Source organism: Schistocerca nitens, chromosome 5 (genome assembly GCF_023898315.1).
Source record: "Schistocerca nitens isolate TAMUIC-IGC-003100 chromosome 5, iqSchNite1.1, whole genome shotgun sequence".
Taxonomy (NCBI): Eukaryota; Metazoa; Arthropoda; class Insecta; order Orthoptera; family Acrididae; genus Schistocerca; species Schistocerca nitens.
Window position 1 is genome coordinate 758,391,834 of NC_064618.1, and position 18,034 is coordinate 758,409,867.

At 36.6% G+C, this 18,034-nt stretch overlaps 1 protein-coding gene across 1 annotated transcript in view; it reads left to right on the plus strand.

The window, feature by feature from the left end:
• Positions 1–18,034, plus strand: part of LOC126259932 (uncharacterized) — a 269,463-nt gene that overhangs the window by 202,588 nt on the left and 48,841 nt on the right. The window contains exons 10-12 of the mRNA XM_049957024.1: positions 2,731–2,938; positions 3,014–3,282; positions 4,124–4,240. Of these exons, the coding sequence (XP_049812981.1) occupies positions 2,731–2,938; positions 3,014–3,282; positions 4,124–4,174 (528 nt within the window). The 3' untranslated portion in view covers positions 4,175–4,240. The remainder of the gene's footprint in view (positions 1–2,730; positions 2,939–3,013; positions 3,283–4,123; positions 4,241–18,034) is intronic.

The following is an 18,034-nucleotide window of genomic DNA, read 5'->3' on the forward strand; positions in this document are numbered from 1 at the left end:
CTTCTCATCTAATTGCTCTATCACTTCTTGTTGTGAGATTTTACCTAACGTTTTTAGTTTTTTTTTTTTTTTCTGACATTTCATTTCTTATCAATTGTGTTAGCTGTCCGATGTCCTTTCTCAGTTTTTCTATTCTGATCTGTAGCCTGTGTTGCCATGCTGGTTTTGTGGGTTTCTTCTGTGTGTTGGTTGGTTCTGATCTCTGCCTAGTGTGTATATTTAGTGTAGTGAGTGCTCCTATATAAACCAGTAGTTGTAACTCTTCTATAGTTGTATATTCATTTATTTTGTTGTGTATGATTGTGTTGATAGTTTTTATTGTTGTTTTGACTTGTGGGTTACTTGGCAGTCTATGCAAGAATGGTCTAACGTCTGTATTTGTGTCTTTGTATTATATATATATATATATATATATATATATATATATATATATATATATATATATATATATATATATATATATAAGCTGAAATTTTTCTTCTATATCTAACATGTGTGTCACTTTGTGTTCTATTTGTGATTGTTCTGGTGGCTGTCGCAAGATTTTGTTTTCCTCTGATCGTTTAATTGATGTGTGTTGTTCTTTGTTTGTTTGCTCTGGGATGTTTGAGTCCATTACTCTATTTTCTTCTTCTTCTGTTTGCACATTATTTTGTTCCAGTATTTGTTGTACTTGTTGTTTGATGTTTTCTAATTCTGACTGGGGTATCCTGTTATTTTTTATTATTACACGGATCTGACCAGCTAGTCGTTGTTCTGTTAAAAATTTTAATTCTGGGTATCTGGTAATAAATGTTGTGTATACTTGTGATCTGTATCCAGTTGTGTTGGTTCCTAGGTTTGTTGCTTGGTAATAACAGAACATGAGGTGTCGATTAACTTCATCTGACCATCTCATCCTCTGCCTTTGTTTTCCTTATAGGGTGGTTGTAGGAAGCATATCCTGCAAAACACCTCTATTTGGATTTCAATCATTTTCCTGTTGGCTAGCAGTGTCGTTACCATTGTGGGCGGGCATAGGGTTCAAGCGTCGTCCCCGACCATGACGGCGCTTGTCCGAGGCTTCTTTAGTTCTGTCCTGAACCAACTAATCACACTAAAAGGGGGGGTTAGCCCTATTAGTGGTTTGTTCTTTTCGTCGCCTTTTACGACTGGCAGAACATACCAGAGACCTATTCTTTTCCCGGGCCTCCACGGGGTTATTATTATTATTATTATTATTATTATTATTATTGAAAGTTTTATCCATTATTGATATGGAACACTGTAATGAATGAAGGTTTTCAGAAATAACTGCAACTAATAGCCTTTTGTAATGGTTCAGTTTTATTATATCATCATGACCAGTTTTGAATTGCCTAGCAACTCATCATCAGATGGTACATACTGTTAATGAAACAAACAATTGTTAAAAATATGTACCATCTGATGATGAGCCACTAGGCAATTCGAAACTAGGCAAGGTGTAATAAAAACTGAAGCATGTGGAGCTATTTCTGAAAAACTTTGTAATAATAATTTCCATCATTGATGGGTTACTGAACTATCAATTACAGTTAGTTTTTTGAGATAACTACTCAGGTACAATAGTAGTATAGATAACTACTCAGGGATGATAGTAGTATATTATCAGAGCTAGAGAAGACTGGAGTGTGAATAGGCAATAAAGTATGGAGATAACAGTGAAGGAGTAGTAATAGAGTGCCAGTGATCAAGTAATGGAGTTGTAGCCCAGAGAGACTGCAGGAAAATAAGGAGAGGGAGAGATCCAAATTGCAAGAACATTAAAGCATGTGTGTAAATCATCATAGTTGAAGCCTATGGCCTCTTCCAGATCTGAGCTGTCAAATTTGCAGTTAGCCACAATAGGTGGTGGCCGTATGTAAGGTAGGCAGTTGGTTAGCTGTCATAGTCAAATAGAAGACTGTCAGTACTTACAGCAAAGCTGGTAGATGATACGACTGCTTTCTCATGTGGCCCTTACCTTTGTTCAGATACAAAAAGGCTATTGAAAACTTCAGTAAGGGTTAATGGGTACCTGTAAAAACCAGTCTTACATCTGGATTAGTCACAGGAGAATGATCTGCTAGCTGCAGAATTGGGAAGAACTGGTGTAGGTATCAATAGAACATTGCAAAGGTACATTGGTTAATGGAATGCTACTTTGGATGATGAGGACAAATGTCACATAGAACATTACTCCTCTCAAGACACAATAAGTAGTAGTCAAAGCTCTGGGAAAGGGGGCAGAATGTAGCCTGTCTGTAAAGGCCCTGGCAAGATTATCCACCTATTTGTATAATGCCTGTTTGATGCTACATATATGGCTTCAATGGATGTCACGGCAAAAGTAAGAGCTTTTGGCTGTGGAAAGAATTACACTTAGCTACATGAAGGTGATGGTGACTTTGATACAGATCAAAGTTTTTATGAAGCTACCAGAGAGGTGGAGATCAACTTCTCTGGTGGCTTCATAACACCCCTCCCAGGATTAGCATCTCTGAAGTTCTCTTTTCTGGGGATTCTTCCCACTACATTAGTTTCCCATTCCTTCCACAGGCTTAGTTGGACAACTGTTGCATGCTACACACTACATATGTGATTGCCTGTTATAGGCTACACAGCATCTGTTTTCAGTGTAAGCTAAAATACGTATTATTTCTGCCTCTCACTGTACCAGATTATGATACATTATTTTCATGAAATAAATTCATTTTAACTCTGTTGTAGGATGTGGACGAGTATGTCACAAAGGCATTTTTGGCAAAATTGTCATTATTTCTCTCAAATAACAGATGCCCAGTGGATTTTTTTTCACTGTATGCTTTCATTGGTATGATTATGCAGACTGATCAGAGAAGAGACCTAAATTCCTTATTTTCTAATACAGTAAATGCACAATGGCAATACATTCGAAGACAATACAAAATTCATGAAGGTAAGCTTCCTGACAACAAAGACGACACCTTGTTTTTTAACCTTTTTCATCTGATTTTCTTATTTTTATTTGCAGACCATTTTTCCTTTGAAGTTTTTATTAACAAACATAAAGATATATTACCTGACAGTAGCATTGTTGCATTGGTGTGCCTGTTAGCTTCATCCTGGAAGGTAGAACGAAATCTAGTGAGAAAATGTCTGGAATTCTTCTTCTCTGTAATGCTGCAGCACCAATTTGCTGATATAAGGCTGCAAAAGGAATACTATCTAGAGTTGTTTGAAGCAATGTGCAAAAGCAGAGTTTTGGATATTTCAGATAAAAAATGTAACAAGTTTAATGCTGTAAGTAAATATACTTTATTTCTTAAATAATAATAATATGAACCATACAAAATGAATATCATTAAAATGTGTTGACATGAAGAGGCTTGCACAGAACAGACTACTGTGGAGAGCTTTATCAAACTAATCTTTAGACTGAAGATGGCAGCAGAAGCAGCAGCAACAACAATAACAACAACAACAAGTTACCCTTTAAGATAAGGACTTCATTTCAGTCACTTTTGTGTGTAAGAGATAATATGCTTTACGCTGAAAAAAATGAGAGTTGTGAATGAAAAATATTTCATTTGTTATGTATAAGAAGATAAATCAGTGCTCTATTATGTCCTGGATTTTGCTAACAATAAATATTAACTCTTTACAGCAAATGAGTTCTTTTAAAAAGTAGAAAGAACACTTATAAAACTAATATTTGTGTTTTATGCATCTCAGTATACACTACAATGGACTCAGTTTGCAAATAATTGTGATAAAAAAAGACTATGAATGCAGTTAGTTCTCAAATTTAAAGAAAAGAAACTGTGTACTTTCGAAGTTTGTTTGCTTAGAACATAGGTGTACTGTAGAGAAACATAGCTGTTTTTTTCCCCGCAGCTCTTGCATTTTTTCGGAGGATGACGGTTCAAACCTGTGTCCAGCCATTCTCATTTGGTTTTCCATGATTTCCCTAAATTGCCTTAGGCAAATGCTGGGATGGTTCCTTTGAAGAGACACAGCTGACTTCCTTCACCATCCTTCCCTAATTCAGTGGGAACAATGACATCGCCGTTTTGTCCCTTCCCCCAAAATCAACCAACCAACCATGCCTTTGTAAGTAATTTTTTAATTTTTTTAATTTCAGAATGTTAGGTCTATCCGACAAATGGCTGAGGTATTAATTGGAAAAATGTAGCTGAAAGGATCTGAGACATACCAAGTAGTGCCAGATTTTCCGAGAAGGTACTTCCATTTAGAACAGGTATGTATGGATGCTCTGATGGCTTTTTAAATAAATTTATCTCCAAAGATAATATTTAAATTAGGTTAATTGAAAAACTGGTGTTGTGAGAGACTACCAGCAACCAAAAATCCATTTGAAATTAGAACCCAGTTAATAGGTTCCTAAAAACATAACCATCATGAATTTGAGTGTATATAAACAACTCAGTTAATAAAGTAATGGGAAAATGATTAGCGTGCTTTTGGTGGGAAACTGCCTCTAATGGCTAAAGAATCAGCAGTTGATGTAGAATAATAAAGCAATAGAAGGATAATATTTTTTCTTCACACTCTTTTACATTTCCCAAGATATTGTGGTTTTGGTTAACATGCTAAGTCTATAATGCTTTGTAAACCTGTAGCACCAAGCATCTACACTCTTAAAGTCTATTAATTTCCACTGTAGTGCTAGGTTACGAGCATGTATGTGAATCATTTCTGTACTAATTCCAACGCCATTTTGATGGTGTCCTTAAATTCATTTCAGTAGGTCATTTTCTAGTTTTCGCCATTTTGCGTTCAGTCCTCTAATTGCACATTTAGTCTTTCTCATGTTTTTCAGTTTTCTTTACTAGCCTGTCGGTTGCAAATGATTTTTTTCTGTTGGTGGAGAGCTGAAATGCTGCTAATCTGCTCTGTTTCCGTATTGTTCTGCATATTTTGTTACTTTTAATTTGTGCCCACATCATATATTATTTTTTCTATTATGAAACTAGCTACTAACGAAAATGTTGTACTGTTACTGATAAAACAAATCTCTTTCATTTCAAGTTCACTCGCACCATAGACTGCAGTGATGCATTATAGGCTGTACAGTATTCTGGGTTTGTGATGGTGGGGCAGAAGGGAGACGGTGTTAGTAAGCTTGTGAATCCTCAAAACTCGCATTCATTGCATCAGTGCACTGCTGCTGCCAGTTGAATCCAATGTTGCTAAATAGGGGTAGGTTTCTGTGACATTAAATATATGACCATTTTCAAGACAGGCAGGAATTTTAAATCAAACACTGGAAATTTCTATATTAGTTTCAAGTATGAGACACACATGAATTTTGGAGGCAATTTTTCAAAGAAAAATGTGCATCTTATAGTCTCTAAAATACGATGTGGAAAGTGGTTGGAGAATGGTGGAATAACATGTAGGTTGTATAATACTGGACATCCAAGTCTCAACACAAAACATAGAGTTTCGAGGATCCCCCATTGTGTAATCCAGGATAGGCAGTGATCTGCAGCAGATCGGATGACAGTACAATGCTGGTGCAAGCATGAGTGTTTCAGAGCACACCTTTCAAAGGCCATTGTTGAATGTGGAGCTCTACATCACATGACCCTTACATGTTCCTCTGTTGACCCAGTGACATCATCAGTTACAATTGCAGTGGGCACAGCATCACTGAGTTTTCACAATGGATCAATAGAAACATGTCACCTTTCTAATGAATTGCATTCCTTGTTACACAAGGACGATGTTTGTGTCCTTATAAGTTGTCATTCAGGCACAATTTGCTGATGGGCATTCACACGGACAGAGAGCTTGTTGTTAGTCATGCCCATGTAGACTGCAGCATAGTGATTCAAACTTAGCTTGTAGATCACATGATGGGTTTCACAGATAGCCCTACCTTTGATGGGAATGGTGATGCTTGTGACTGGACTGAAGTAGGTTGTGGTGAAGGATGTATGAGACAGGTCTTGCATCTAGGTCTACTGCAGGAATATGAGCTGTGAGGCAATGGACTGGGAGCAGGGGCTGTGTAGGGATGGAAGAGGGTGTTTTGTATGTTCAGTGGTGGCAAAATACCGCTGTGGGAGGGGTGGAAAGTACAGCAGGTAGGACATTCCCCATTTCAGTGCATGACAAGATGTAGTTGAAACCCTGGACAAGAATGTTATTCAGTTGCTCCAGTCCTGGGTAGTGCTGACTCACAAGGGGAGTGCTCCTCTGTGGTCGGACAGTGGGACTTTGGGAGGTGGTGGGTGACTGGATAGATAAGGCATGGGAGATCTGTTTTTGTACAAGGTTGGGACGGTAATTAGTCTGAAAGCCTGAGTGAGACCTTAGTATATTTTGAGAGGGACTGCTCGTCACTACAGATGCAGCAGCCACAGGCATCAAGGCTGTATGGAAGGGACTTCTTCGTACAGAATGGATAGCAGCTATTGAAGTGGTGTCGGTGGTTGATAGGTTTGATATGGATGGAGCTGCTGATGAAACCATCTCTGAGTTGGTGGTCATGATCAAGGAAGGTGGCTTGTTGGGTTGAGGAGGACCAGGTGAATTTAATGGAGCTGAAGAAGTTGAGGTTCTGGAGGAATGTAGATAGGGTGTCCTCACCCTCAATCCAGATCACAAAGATGACATCAGTGAATCTGAACCAGAGGAGGGGTTTGGGGTTCTGAGTGGTTATAATGGATTCCTCCAGATGGCCCATGAATAGGTTGGCATAGGATGGTGCGATGGAGGTGCTATTAGCCATCACTGGATTTGTTTGTAGATAATGTCTTCAAAGGAGAAGTAATTGCTGGCAAGGATATAGCAGGGCACGACACCTAGGAAGGAGGTCCTGCTTTGGAATCCATCAAACATTGGGGAAGGAGGTGTTCAATAGTGGCAAGGCCACAAGTATTAGGGATGTTAGTGTAAACGGAGTTGGTACAATAGTGATGAGCAGAGCACCATGTGGTAAAGGAACAAGAACTGTGGAGACACCACAACCTACTTCAGTCCGATCACAAACATCACTTATCCCATGAAAGGCAGGGCTGTTTGTGAAACCAGTCACGTGATCTGCAAGCTAAGCTGCAACCACTGTGGTGCATTCTATGTGGGCATGACTATCAACAAACTGTCTGTCTGCGTGAATGGCCACCAACAAACTGTGGCCAAGAAACAGCTGGAACATCCAGTTGTTGAGCATGCGACCCAACATGATGTTTTTCATTGCAATGACTGCTTCACAGCTTGTGCCATCTGGATCCATCCCACAAACACCAAATTTTCTGAATTGCACAGATGGGAACCCTGCCTATATGTCCTATGTTTCCATAACCCTCCTGGCCTAAATCTTTGTTACTCATTGCTCTTTATCCACCTATCCTCCTCCCTGTTCCCATTCCAGCACCACACAGCCCTCTATTCCACCAGTGCAACCACAGTCTTTTTACTTCTCTCCTTTCCTGCTGCCCCTGCCCCCCCCCCTCCCCCAGTGCACCCTCTGTCTAACCATCCAACTGCACCTAGATACCCTACCCTACCCTCACCTCACCTCGTCCCTGTTTGCTCCCACAAGCAGCCCTTTACCAATGCCCATCCCTAACCAGGTACCCTTCTCCTTCCCAGTCCCAGCCTCCCCCTTGTCCCCACCACTCAGTTTGTTTTTCCCATCATGCGCCAGTGCTCGCAGTCTGGTCTTGGCAGAGACTGTGGTTTTTGTGTGTGTGTGTGTGTGTGTGTGTGTGTGTGTGTGTGTGTGTTGTCTAATTCTAATGAAACCCTGTTTGGCCAAAAGCTTTGTTTGACAGTCTTCTTGTTGTGCCTATTTGTGACTCAGCATGTCTGCTACATGATGAGTAGCAACTACCCTTTTCATAATATTGTCATTATTTCATACTCGATTTTCCATTGTTTGATAAAACCTGTTTTTAACCTTTTTTGCACTGGGGGCTGCAGTTACCTAAAAAAACCATAACAAAGGACTCAAATTTTAGTTGTACATTCTTTAGAGATTTATCTAAACAATATTTACCATTTTTGAAAATCTGTATCCATTTCAAGATACATCCAAAAAACCATTACCTTTGGGTACCAAAAGTGCCAGTTGTGGGGAAGGCCAATTCTATAATTTCTATTTGGCAAAATTTCCAAATTTTTACCTTATGTTCTTAAGATGATATCTCAAGGAACCTTAAACCATTTTTGATATCATTACTCATTACCAAGATCCAGAAGTTCAAATGTGCTGTATTTATGCATGTAAAATATGCGCCTAATATCCAGTCTGAGGTATTGGCTTTAACTGACATATTGTACGCATGACTAGGATTCTAGGGTCATCACTAGGGTTTTGAGGTCACAAAAGTATGTTTTTAGTCAGAATTTTTTCAACTGTAAAACTTTATGGTGCACTACCTCTGTATAATAAGCACTTCACACGTCTACAGATAGGCCCCAAGTGGTACTGCAGTGACAAAAAGTGGGTTAAAAAGGACTTAACATGCCTGAAAAGAAGTTGAAATTACTCCCAAAAATTACATAAAACTGAAAAGACTGCCAATTCAGTAAAATATTTCCAATAATATTTTTACTTTTTTAATATACAAATTATAAGCAAGATGCTTTTGATGAATTATGATAGATGAGCAGAATATCCAGAAATAATGTAAAACAAATTATTTTGCGTTAACTTATATTAGGGTAGGTAACATAACTAATGAGGAGGTATTGAATAGAATTGGGGAGAAGAGGAGTTTGTGGCACAACTTGACAAGAAGAATGGGCCGGTTATTAGGACATGTTCTGAGGCATCAAGGGATCACAAATTTAGCATTGGAGGGCAGTTTGGGGGGTAAAAATCATAGAGACAGACCAAGAGATGAATACACTAAGCAGATTCAGAAGGACGTAGGTTGCAGTAAGTAGTGGGAGATGAAGATGCTTGCACAGGATAGAGTAGCATGGAGAGCTGCATCAAACCAGTCTCAGGACTGAAGACGACGACAACAACAACAACAACAACAACAACAACTTATATTATGCATACTTATTTGCTATTTACATGTGTCAAAGTATATAAATGTGTTGAAGTACATAAATAAACTGTTAGAACTTTATTGACCTATAGAATTCATTTTATATAAGCAGCACATCCTTCTGTATCAGGGAAAAGAATGGAACCAGTCGAAAAATGCTCCTGTCACAGCACGAAAAAGGTGAATATATTCATTTTTAAAGGACTTCAACTGAAAAGTGGGGAACCAGCTGCCTCAATTTTCATTCCACCTCCCTCACCAAAAATTTTGGGATGCAAACATGATGTTGTTGTGGTCTTCAGTCCTGAGACTGGTTTGATGCAACTATCCATGTTAATCTATCCTGTGCAAGCTTCTTCATCTCCCAGTACCTACTGCAGCCGACAGCCTTCTGAATCTTCTTAGTGTATTCATCTCCTGGTCTTCCTCTATGATTTTTGCCCCTCCACGCTGCCCTCCAGTACTAAATTGGTGATCCCTTGATGCCTCAGAACGTGTCCTACCAACCGATACCTTCTTCTGGTCAAGTTGTGCCACAAACTCCTCTTCTCCCCAATTCTATTCAATACTTCCTCATTAGTTATGTGATCTACCCATCTAATCTTCAGCATTTTTCTGTAGCACAACATTTCGAAAGCTTGATGCAAACATATTCATGCTTTTTTGTGCTGAAAGAGGGCACCGAGAGTGAATGAGTTGGATACTTTCATGTTCCATGGATCATTTTGTATGATAAATCATGATGGTGTGGAACATTGCAAATTAATTTGTAAACATGGATTCATGCTGAACATTTATAAGGTTTTTTTTTTCCTTTAACTATACCGGAATATTTACAACAAAATTCATGAGGGAACGAATATACTGAAAGCTGTAGTCAGAATACCCAACTCCTTAAGCATATATCTACAAAATGGTCATGGGTGAGCACCACATATTACTCTGATAGCATGTTTTTGTGCAATGAAGTCTTTCTTAAAGATGATTCGTCGCAGAACATTATTCCATACGACATTATTGAATGAAAATATCCAAAATATGTCAGCTTATTGATTTGCCTGTCTCTTAACATTTACTATGATTCTAAATCCAAATATGGCTAAATTAGGTTGCTTGTAGGAGTTCCGAAATCTGCTTTTCCAGTTTAAATGTCCATCATTATGGACACTTAAGAATTTTAAAGTTTCCATCCTGTTTATTGTTGTCTCACCATGTGTTGCATTTATGATTGGTGTACTAGCATAGTACCTCTAGATGAGCAGAACTGAATATGTTGTGTCATTTTTAAATTGAGCGTGAGACCATTCACAGAAAATCAGTGAATAGTGAATAGACACTTTAAAGAAAATTGTTTACCATTTTTTCTTTTTCTGTATGTATGCTTGGATTGATTACAATACTAGTGTCATGTCACAAATAGCATTAATTCTGCTTGTTGTCTATTACATCACCTCAGTGATTTTGGAAAATGTTATCAGCAGAGAAACAGATCAGTACTTACTGACATCTCTCTTATCTCCTTTCTTAAGGTGAGGTTAAATAGTGGCATTTTCAGTCTTTCTGGAAAAATACCTTTAGTCAGTGATCTATTGAATATTTCAGATAAGACTGGTCTTATTATGTGGGAACAAATCTTTAGTAGTCCATTGGAAACACCATCAAAACCAGATGACCTTTTATTTTTGAGAGACTGTATAATTTTCTTAATTTCAGATAGACAAATTAGTGGTACATTCATATAATTGAATTTTATAGTTACTTTTTCAACATAGTGCTTATATGGAAACATTCCACGTGGGAAAAATATATCTAAAAACAAAGATTCTGTAACTTACCAAACGAAAGCGTTGGTACGTTGATAGAAACAATAACAAACACACACACACATACACACACACACACACACACACACACACACACACACACACACACACACACACACACACACAGTCAGTGAGACACAGTGGCAATAAAAGAGAGAGGGTTGGATGGAGGTAGATTCCCTGGGAACAAAACAGAGAAGAGACAGTGAAAATCAAAAATACAGATGAATGGAGACCATATATAGGCTTAGGGTCTAGCCCTCTCATACCAGCAAACTTTAACATGTAGGTATATGGGAGGGCACATTTAGGACCAAAAACTTAACCACTTGGGTATAAGGGAAAAAATCAGTTGGACCCATAGAATTTTTGAGCAGTTGAGATAAGGTGGAGACAGTGGCAGTGGTAAAGAAAGGCAAAAGGAGACAATTTAAGTGAGAGAAGAGACAGTGCCAGAGGGATATACTGTAAATCAATGGGAGAAAAAAAGGAAGGTAATGGAAGAGAGACATACAAAAAAAAGCAGTGGCAGTGAGAGGAAATACTGAATATGAAGTCTTAACTACATAGATAGACTGGGTGAAAGGATTTAGAATGTTTTTTCTAATACAGCTTCAATATGTTCGTGTGCCCACAATTTTTAGTGAGAGAGGTGGAATAAGTATTGGGGCAGCTGGTTTGCTATATTTCTGTCAGTTTTGAGCAGAAACATATTTGCCTTTTTTATGCCCAAACAGGAGTATTTTTCTGCTGGTCCTTATAAATGTTTCAATGAAAGTTTAGCCTTGTTTGAGGTTTTTGCTGTCTCCTGATAGATATGATGGAAACCAATCAAAATTATCTCATAGTCCTGATAATTCTAACTTAATACTGTTGTATGGTCAACAGTATTAAAAGCTTTGAACAGGTCTAAAAGTGTGCCTTTCACACGCTCATCCTGGTTAAGAGCATCAAGTGCTGCCTTTGTAACTTCTGCTGTGGCTGATTATATACTTCTATCGCTCCAGAAAATATGTTATATTTAATCAAATAGATTAGTAATCTTTCATTTATAATTCATTCTATTGTTGTTTTAGAATGATTGTAGAAGAACAGTGGGTCTGTAGTTTTCTCTGTTTTCTGCAATTAGCAGAAGCAGAACTCATGCTTATTAAAAATACTCTGGAAAGTTCAATGATGTTGCTCACTAACTGTGTTTGTTACAGGAGTTTGTATTTTCAATGACTATTATGTTGCTGTCATCAACAAACATAATGAACATAATTTTTTCCTTAATACCAACACAATGGGAGAATAATTCATTAATGTCATTCACAGTATTAGTCTGAGTAAGTTCTGTGCTCTGTATCCATTGTTTTGGCACACAGATTAGTATTTCATCTATGTCCACTTACATTTTCTTTTTAGTTTTTGCGTCATTTTACTGTCTTCAAGCTATGTGGTTAACAACTACATCATTGTAATTAGTACATAACCGTTTACATATTTTATATCAGGTTTTGGGAAATTTTGTTGCAATTACTCTGCAATAACTGAAAAGTGTTACCGATATGAGTCATTTATTCTTGTTACCTTTCCTTAATCTGTATGTTGTTACACTTTTGTTACCATCTCCTGCCTTTTATTTTGTGACATTTCAAACTGTTTTGCTTTGAACATTGGCTCACTGTGACACTTGTGAAACCGGAGTATTTATTGGTCTGCGAGGACTTTCTAATACCTACTGTATTCATTTGTTTTTGTCAGACATTGCTAATGCTGTAGGTAGTCCTGGAAGCGTCTTTTCAAAATTTAATTTAAATAATGTTGAGAACTTTAAGAATTTTACATTTGCATTGTTTTCTCTGTACTCCTCATCTTGAATTTTGTTTGGAGTTTTCTTGAAAAAATCTTGACTTTGACTTTTAATGAAATTTTTTTGCATGCCTGCAGTTCAGGGACATCCTTCCACATCTGACTTTACTGTTATTGTATGCTAGAAATGGTGTGTGATTCAAAAATCTTTTACAGTTTTACCACACATTTCCTGCCCATATTTGTGACAACTTGGTCTATTAACAGTGCTGTCATCATGATTACTCTTTTTGCCTTGTTGACCAACAGTAATATGCAAAAACTCTTCAAACTGAAATTCATGGCATTAGTTTTCATTATGTTCAATGTCAATTTATTGCTTATTGACCAATCGTAAGCTTCCTTCAGAGCTTCATTTGCTTATCAGAAAAGAGAATTTTTTCACCATGAGTTACATTACTGGGAAAGTCAGTGATGTAAATCAGGAATAGTATTGGTCCTAATATTCTACCTTTCGGAACCGCCTATTTTAATGTATTTTGGTTCTGATAAGTGTTTTACTAAATTTTAGATCTATCTGCAGTATGTGTTATCTCTACTCTTTGTACCCTATCTGCTAGGTATGATCGAAACCAGTCATTAACTACCCCTTTTATGCCTAATGCTTCTAATTTATTTGATAGAATCTTGTGGTTGCAGGCCTTAGAAAGATCCAAAAATATGCCTGTGACACACTCACCTCTGTCAAGAGCATAAAGTACTATGTTTATGAATTCTACTATGGCTGTTTCTGTATTTTTGCCACTTCAGAAACCAAACTGTGATTCGCTTGAAAGATTGTAATTATTTGGGTAATTTATTAATCTGTCTTTTAGAATTGCTTCTATTATTTTTGAGAATGGTGACAGCAGGGAAATGAGTCAGTAATTTTGTATGTCTTCTGTGTTGCCTTTCTTAAGCAAAGGTACAGCTCTTGCCTGTTTTAACTGCTCTGGAAATGTTTCTGATTTGAAGGATTCATTTATTATATTTAATAAAGGGCCTTATATAATCTCTATGCATTGTTTCAGTACACACATTGGTATTTCATCCAAGCCTACTGACTTTTTACTTTAGTTTCTGAACAGTTTTATTGACTTCATTCTCTGTGGTTGGAAGTAACATCATTGTATTTAGTGCAACATTATTTGCACATGTTATATTTGTTTTGGGGAAATAGTTTGCTACGTGTTGTGAATCATTTCTTACCTTATCCCCCTTCCTTAGCAGTATGTTATTCTGCGTTTCTTTGCTTCTCCCCATTTCCTTTTTTATAACATCCCAGACAGCTTTGCTTTTATTCTGTGCATTATCTATTATTTTGTCTTTAAATGACTCATTTGTGGCAATCAGCACCTTCCTCTAGATCTTTTTGTGTATATGATAGGAAATTAAGAATTCTGGATCATTGCGGATTTTTTTTTTTTTTTTTTTTTTTTTTTTTTTTTTTTTTTTTTTTTTTCATGGGACTGAGGTATTTAAGTGTTTGGGAGGACTTCTTAATACCTGACGTTATTCATTTGTTTTTGAGAGTTGTTGATACAGACATGCATACTTTTCGAAATGCCTTTTCAAAGTTCAATTTAAATAATGTGAAGAATTTAGAGAATTTGATATTCACATTGGTTTCCTTATACATTTCATCCCAGCTTTGTTTTGCTAGTTCCTTTGAAAAATCTTTTATTTTGATTTCTGATACATGTCGTTTGTAGGCTTATAGTTTAGGGAATGATTCGTTGCCTGATTTTACTGTTGTTGTTTGACAGAGATGATCTGCTAGTCCAAGAGCTCTTACAGCTACATCACATTTTTCCCTGTCCATATTTGTGGCCACATGGTCAATTACTGATGCAGTCATTGTACTAACCCTTGTTGCACTATTGACCAACAGAGACATGCCAAAGCTTTGAAGGATATTTATGAGAGTGCTACTGGATTCATTTATGATATTAGTGTTGATGTTAATGTACCCACACAGAATTATGTTGACCTTTGTACTTGAGACTTTGTCTAGAACTTCTGTTAATTTACTGAAAAAACTGTCCACACTACCCCTGGGAGATCTATACACACACAAAATGATTAATTTCTTGGTGATGTCAAGACCTGTTAATTCAATAGCTGATATTTCAAAGTGTTTGTCCTCACTTGCTGTACTGAGGTCATGTCTTGATTTGAACTGTGTCCCTTTTCTAATATAAATGCATGATCCTCCACCCCTTGAAGCAGTTCTGCAGCAAGAGTTTGCCCTTTCATATGAAGATAACACTACTTCTTGGATTTCTGTCTCTTTGTGCCAGTGCTCAGTAACACAAACTACTGTGCAGTTCAAAGATTGGAGCTCAACTTCTAATAGTTGTATTTTATTTTTTATTGATCGCATGTTTTGATGGAGGATTGTTAAGTCTGTGACATGCCCCATGTTACTTCTTCCAATTGTTTGTTTTTCTTTGTGACATCTGGTATGTGTGATATTTGGAGTGTTAAAATCTGTCTTGTGAGTGATTGTTCCAGTATTTTTTAAAGTACTGGAGATATTCTTTAGGCAGGGGAACCTGTTGTCTGGATTTATCCTAAAAAAGACTTACTTTTCCTACCCATGACAGCAGGTATTTGGCCATGTGTTGCCCAAGATCCACCCCCTATACTTTCATGAATCAGCTGTACCAATCTTCCCTTCACAATCCTGTTTAGGTGTAGGCCATACTGAGTGAAACTCCATCTGTTGATAGTCCCAATGGTCACCAGAGAAACATGAGCAAAGTTGTCTGCCCTCAGAGTCATCCCTAACCCCACATTGATTTGCCTCACAGCTCCATCAAGGTACAATAAAATTAGTTTTGGTAGTTCCTGCCTTGGCTATTTTTTGTCTAGCCATTTTCCTCTTCCTCTTCACTCTAAAAACAGATATCACTCATCAGTCACAGTCCTCTTCTCAACCCCTTGTGGCAAGGAATGAATTCTATCATTTTTGTATCCTGCTACTGAAAGTCATATCATTCATTTTGTTAAGTTTCCATTATTTTGCATAAAAGTGCTTCGTTTTGCCAAATCTTCATTTATGTGAAAATGTTCCTGAACAAGATAAGGTAAGAATAACCTTTATAATAATCCAATTTGAGAAATACATATTTATATTATAAAGAAATGTATTTTAGCTGGAATATATTGTTTCATTTCATATCAAATAACACAACAGCAGCTTAAGATGTCGAATACAAACATAAATCTGGTGCTTTAAAAAGACAGCTGAAAGAAGACAAATTGGAAAAAGTTGCTGAAGGTTGTCAGATTATACAAAAGTTTTGAAGTATCTGGAACCAGAGGAGTTAAAAGATGTGCAGCTTCTCAATATGTCAGAACCTACAACAGCCACACAGCCAGCCCTCATGCCCCGTTGTTCAGTCAGTTTCAGTTCAAAAACATGTAAAACAAATCACACAAGAACAAGATAAACTGGCTTCTGAACAGTTAACTGAATCAAAGGAAACAAATAAGACAGAGATACTCCTACTGTATGTCAGGACAGTAATGAAAAATGTGCTAATCCAGATGTTAGTATGAATACTAATGACAGCAACAGTTATATTTTGAATGAACCTGGTACTTGGCTTCCAGTGATGAGTAGTGAACATTGACAGGAAATAGCATCATCTTATGCTGGTTTCTCAGCTTTTCAGACCAAATCAGTGTGTTTTCCAACTGACCCTTCAGAGAAACATTCCCATGAGACATTGCTGTACATGAAAACAGGAAGTAACTAATCAAGTAAAAAATTTCCACGTGAATTGTTAACATAGAATGAGTCAAAAAACAGTATTCATTGCTTACCTTGTACCATTTTTAAATCAAACCAGAGTAAACTTTCAAATTAAGGGTTTTATATTTGAATTGTGAATTATGGTTTATTTGTGTCATAATGTACTTAATCTAAATCATTTGAGTCAGGTACAGGAGACATGTTAAATTGTGAAAAATTTTTGCCATAAACAAAGAATAGCTGATGTTAATGAACAGCATAATAATAATACTAATAATAATAATATTTTGTTATACATACTTACAATAAAATCGGATACTTAATTATCCCTTGCTCAAATTATCAATTCATCCTCTATGAATTCTTCTACTGAATAGTGGCATTTCTCCCACAGAATCTGTTGTAGCCTCATTTTTAAAATATCTGGCTTCATATTAAATATACTTTTGCCCATTAACTTGTCGTATATTATCATCCCCATATACTATGGGTCCATGCAAATAATCTCAACTGGTGTGGGTAGCATAAAATTATTTTTATTTCTTATGTTATACATATGAAGATTCTCCTCAAATAATTTTGTCTATATATCACTTTTTCAAACCAACAGCTCAATTCATGGAATCAATACTAGAAATAAGAATAATCTTCACAAGGATTTAAAGTCACTTAGTCTTGTACAAAAAGGTGTGCATTATTCAGGAACACACATTTTCAATAACTTGCCAGCAGCCATAAAAAGCTTAACAACCAATGAAATTCAGTTTAAGAAAAGCCTAAAGGATTTATTGGTGGCCAACTCCTTCTACTCCATTGATGAATTTCTTAGTAAAACCAACTGATTTGTATATAAGTACAACATAACTTCTGCACAATTTCAGTGCAGTAATGTGTTCATTGAAAATTTGTGTGTGCGTGTGTGTGTGTGTGTGTGTGTGTGTGTGTGTGTGTGTGTGTGTGTGTGTGTGTGTGTGTGTGTGTTAGTATAATCTAACTTCTGCACCATTTCAGTGCAGTAATGTGTTCATTGTAAATAAGTATTACAGTAGTTGTATTACCTTATAAATAAATAAAAAACTTTTTTATTTTAAATTCAGTGCATTAGTATTTGTAAAATGACTCTTAGTGTTCATTAAAAAATGACGATCATTCCACTTGGGACCTGTGGAATGGTACATTAGCTTATTTGTTTTAGTTGTAAATATTTGTCATGTATTGTTGTTTTTCTGACATGTTCCACATCCTGGAGGACCTCCTCACTACGGATCAATTGGAATGAAAGTAAATCTAATCTAATCTAATCTAATCTGTAGGTATATGGAGAGAAAAGTTAGAATTTGTATGAGGGTAATCCCAAAAGTAAGGTCTCCTTTTTTTTGTAAGTACATAGACCTGTTTATTTCTACAATGGTTTACATCTGATTTAATTTAATTTGATTTGATCTCATTTGATTTTTATTGGTCCAGCTGTATCATACAGCACAAATTGTACAATTGCTATTGGACAGGTCAAAGAGTAGTTACTATAATACATAGTATTAGCAAAATAGTAGGCAAATTAAAAATAGGTACCTATTACAATTAATTTTGTTACGTATTCACAAATT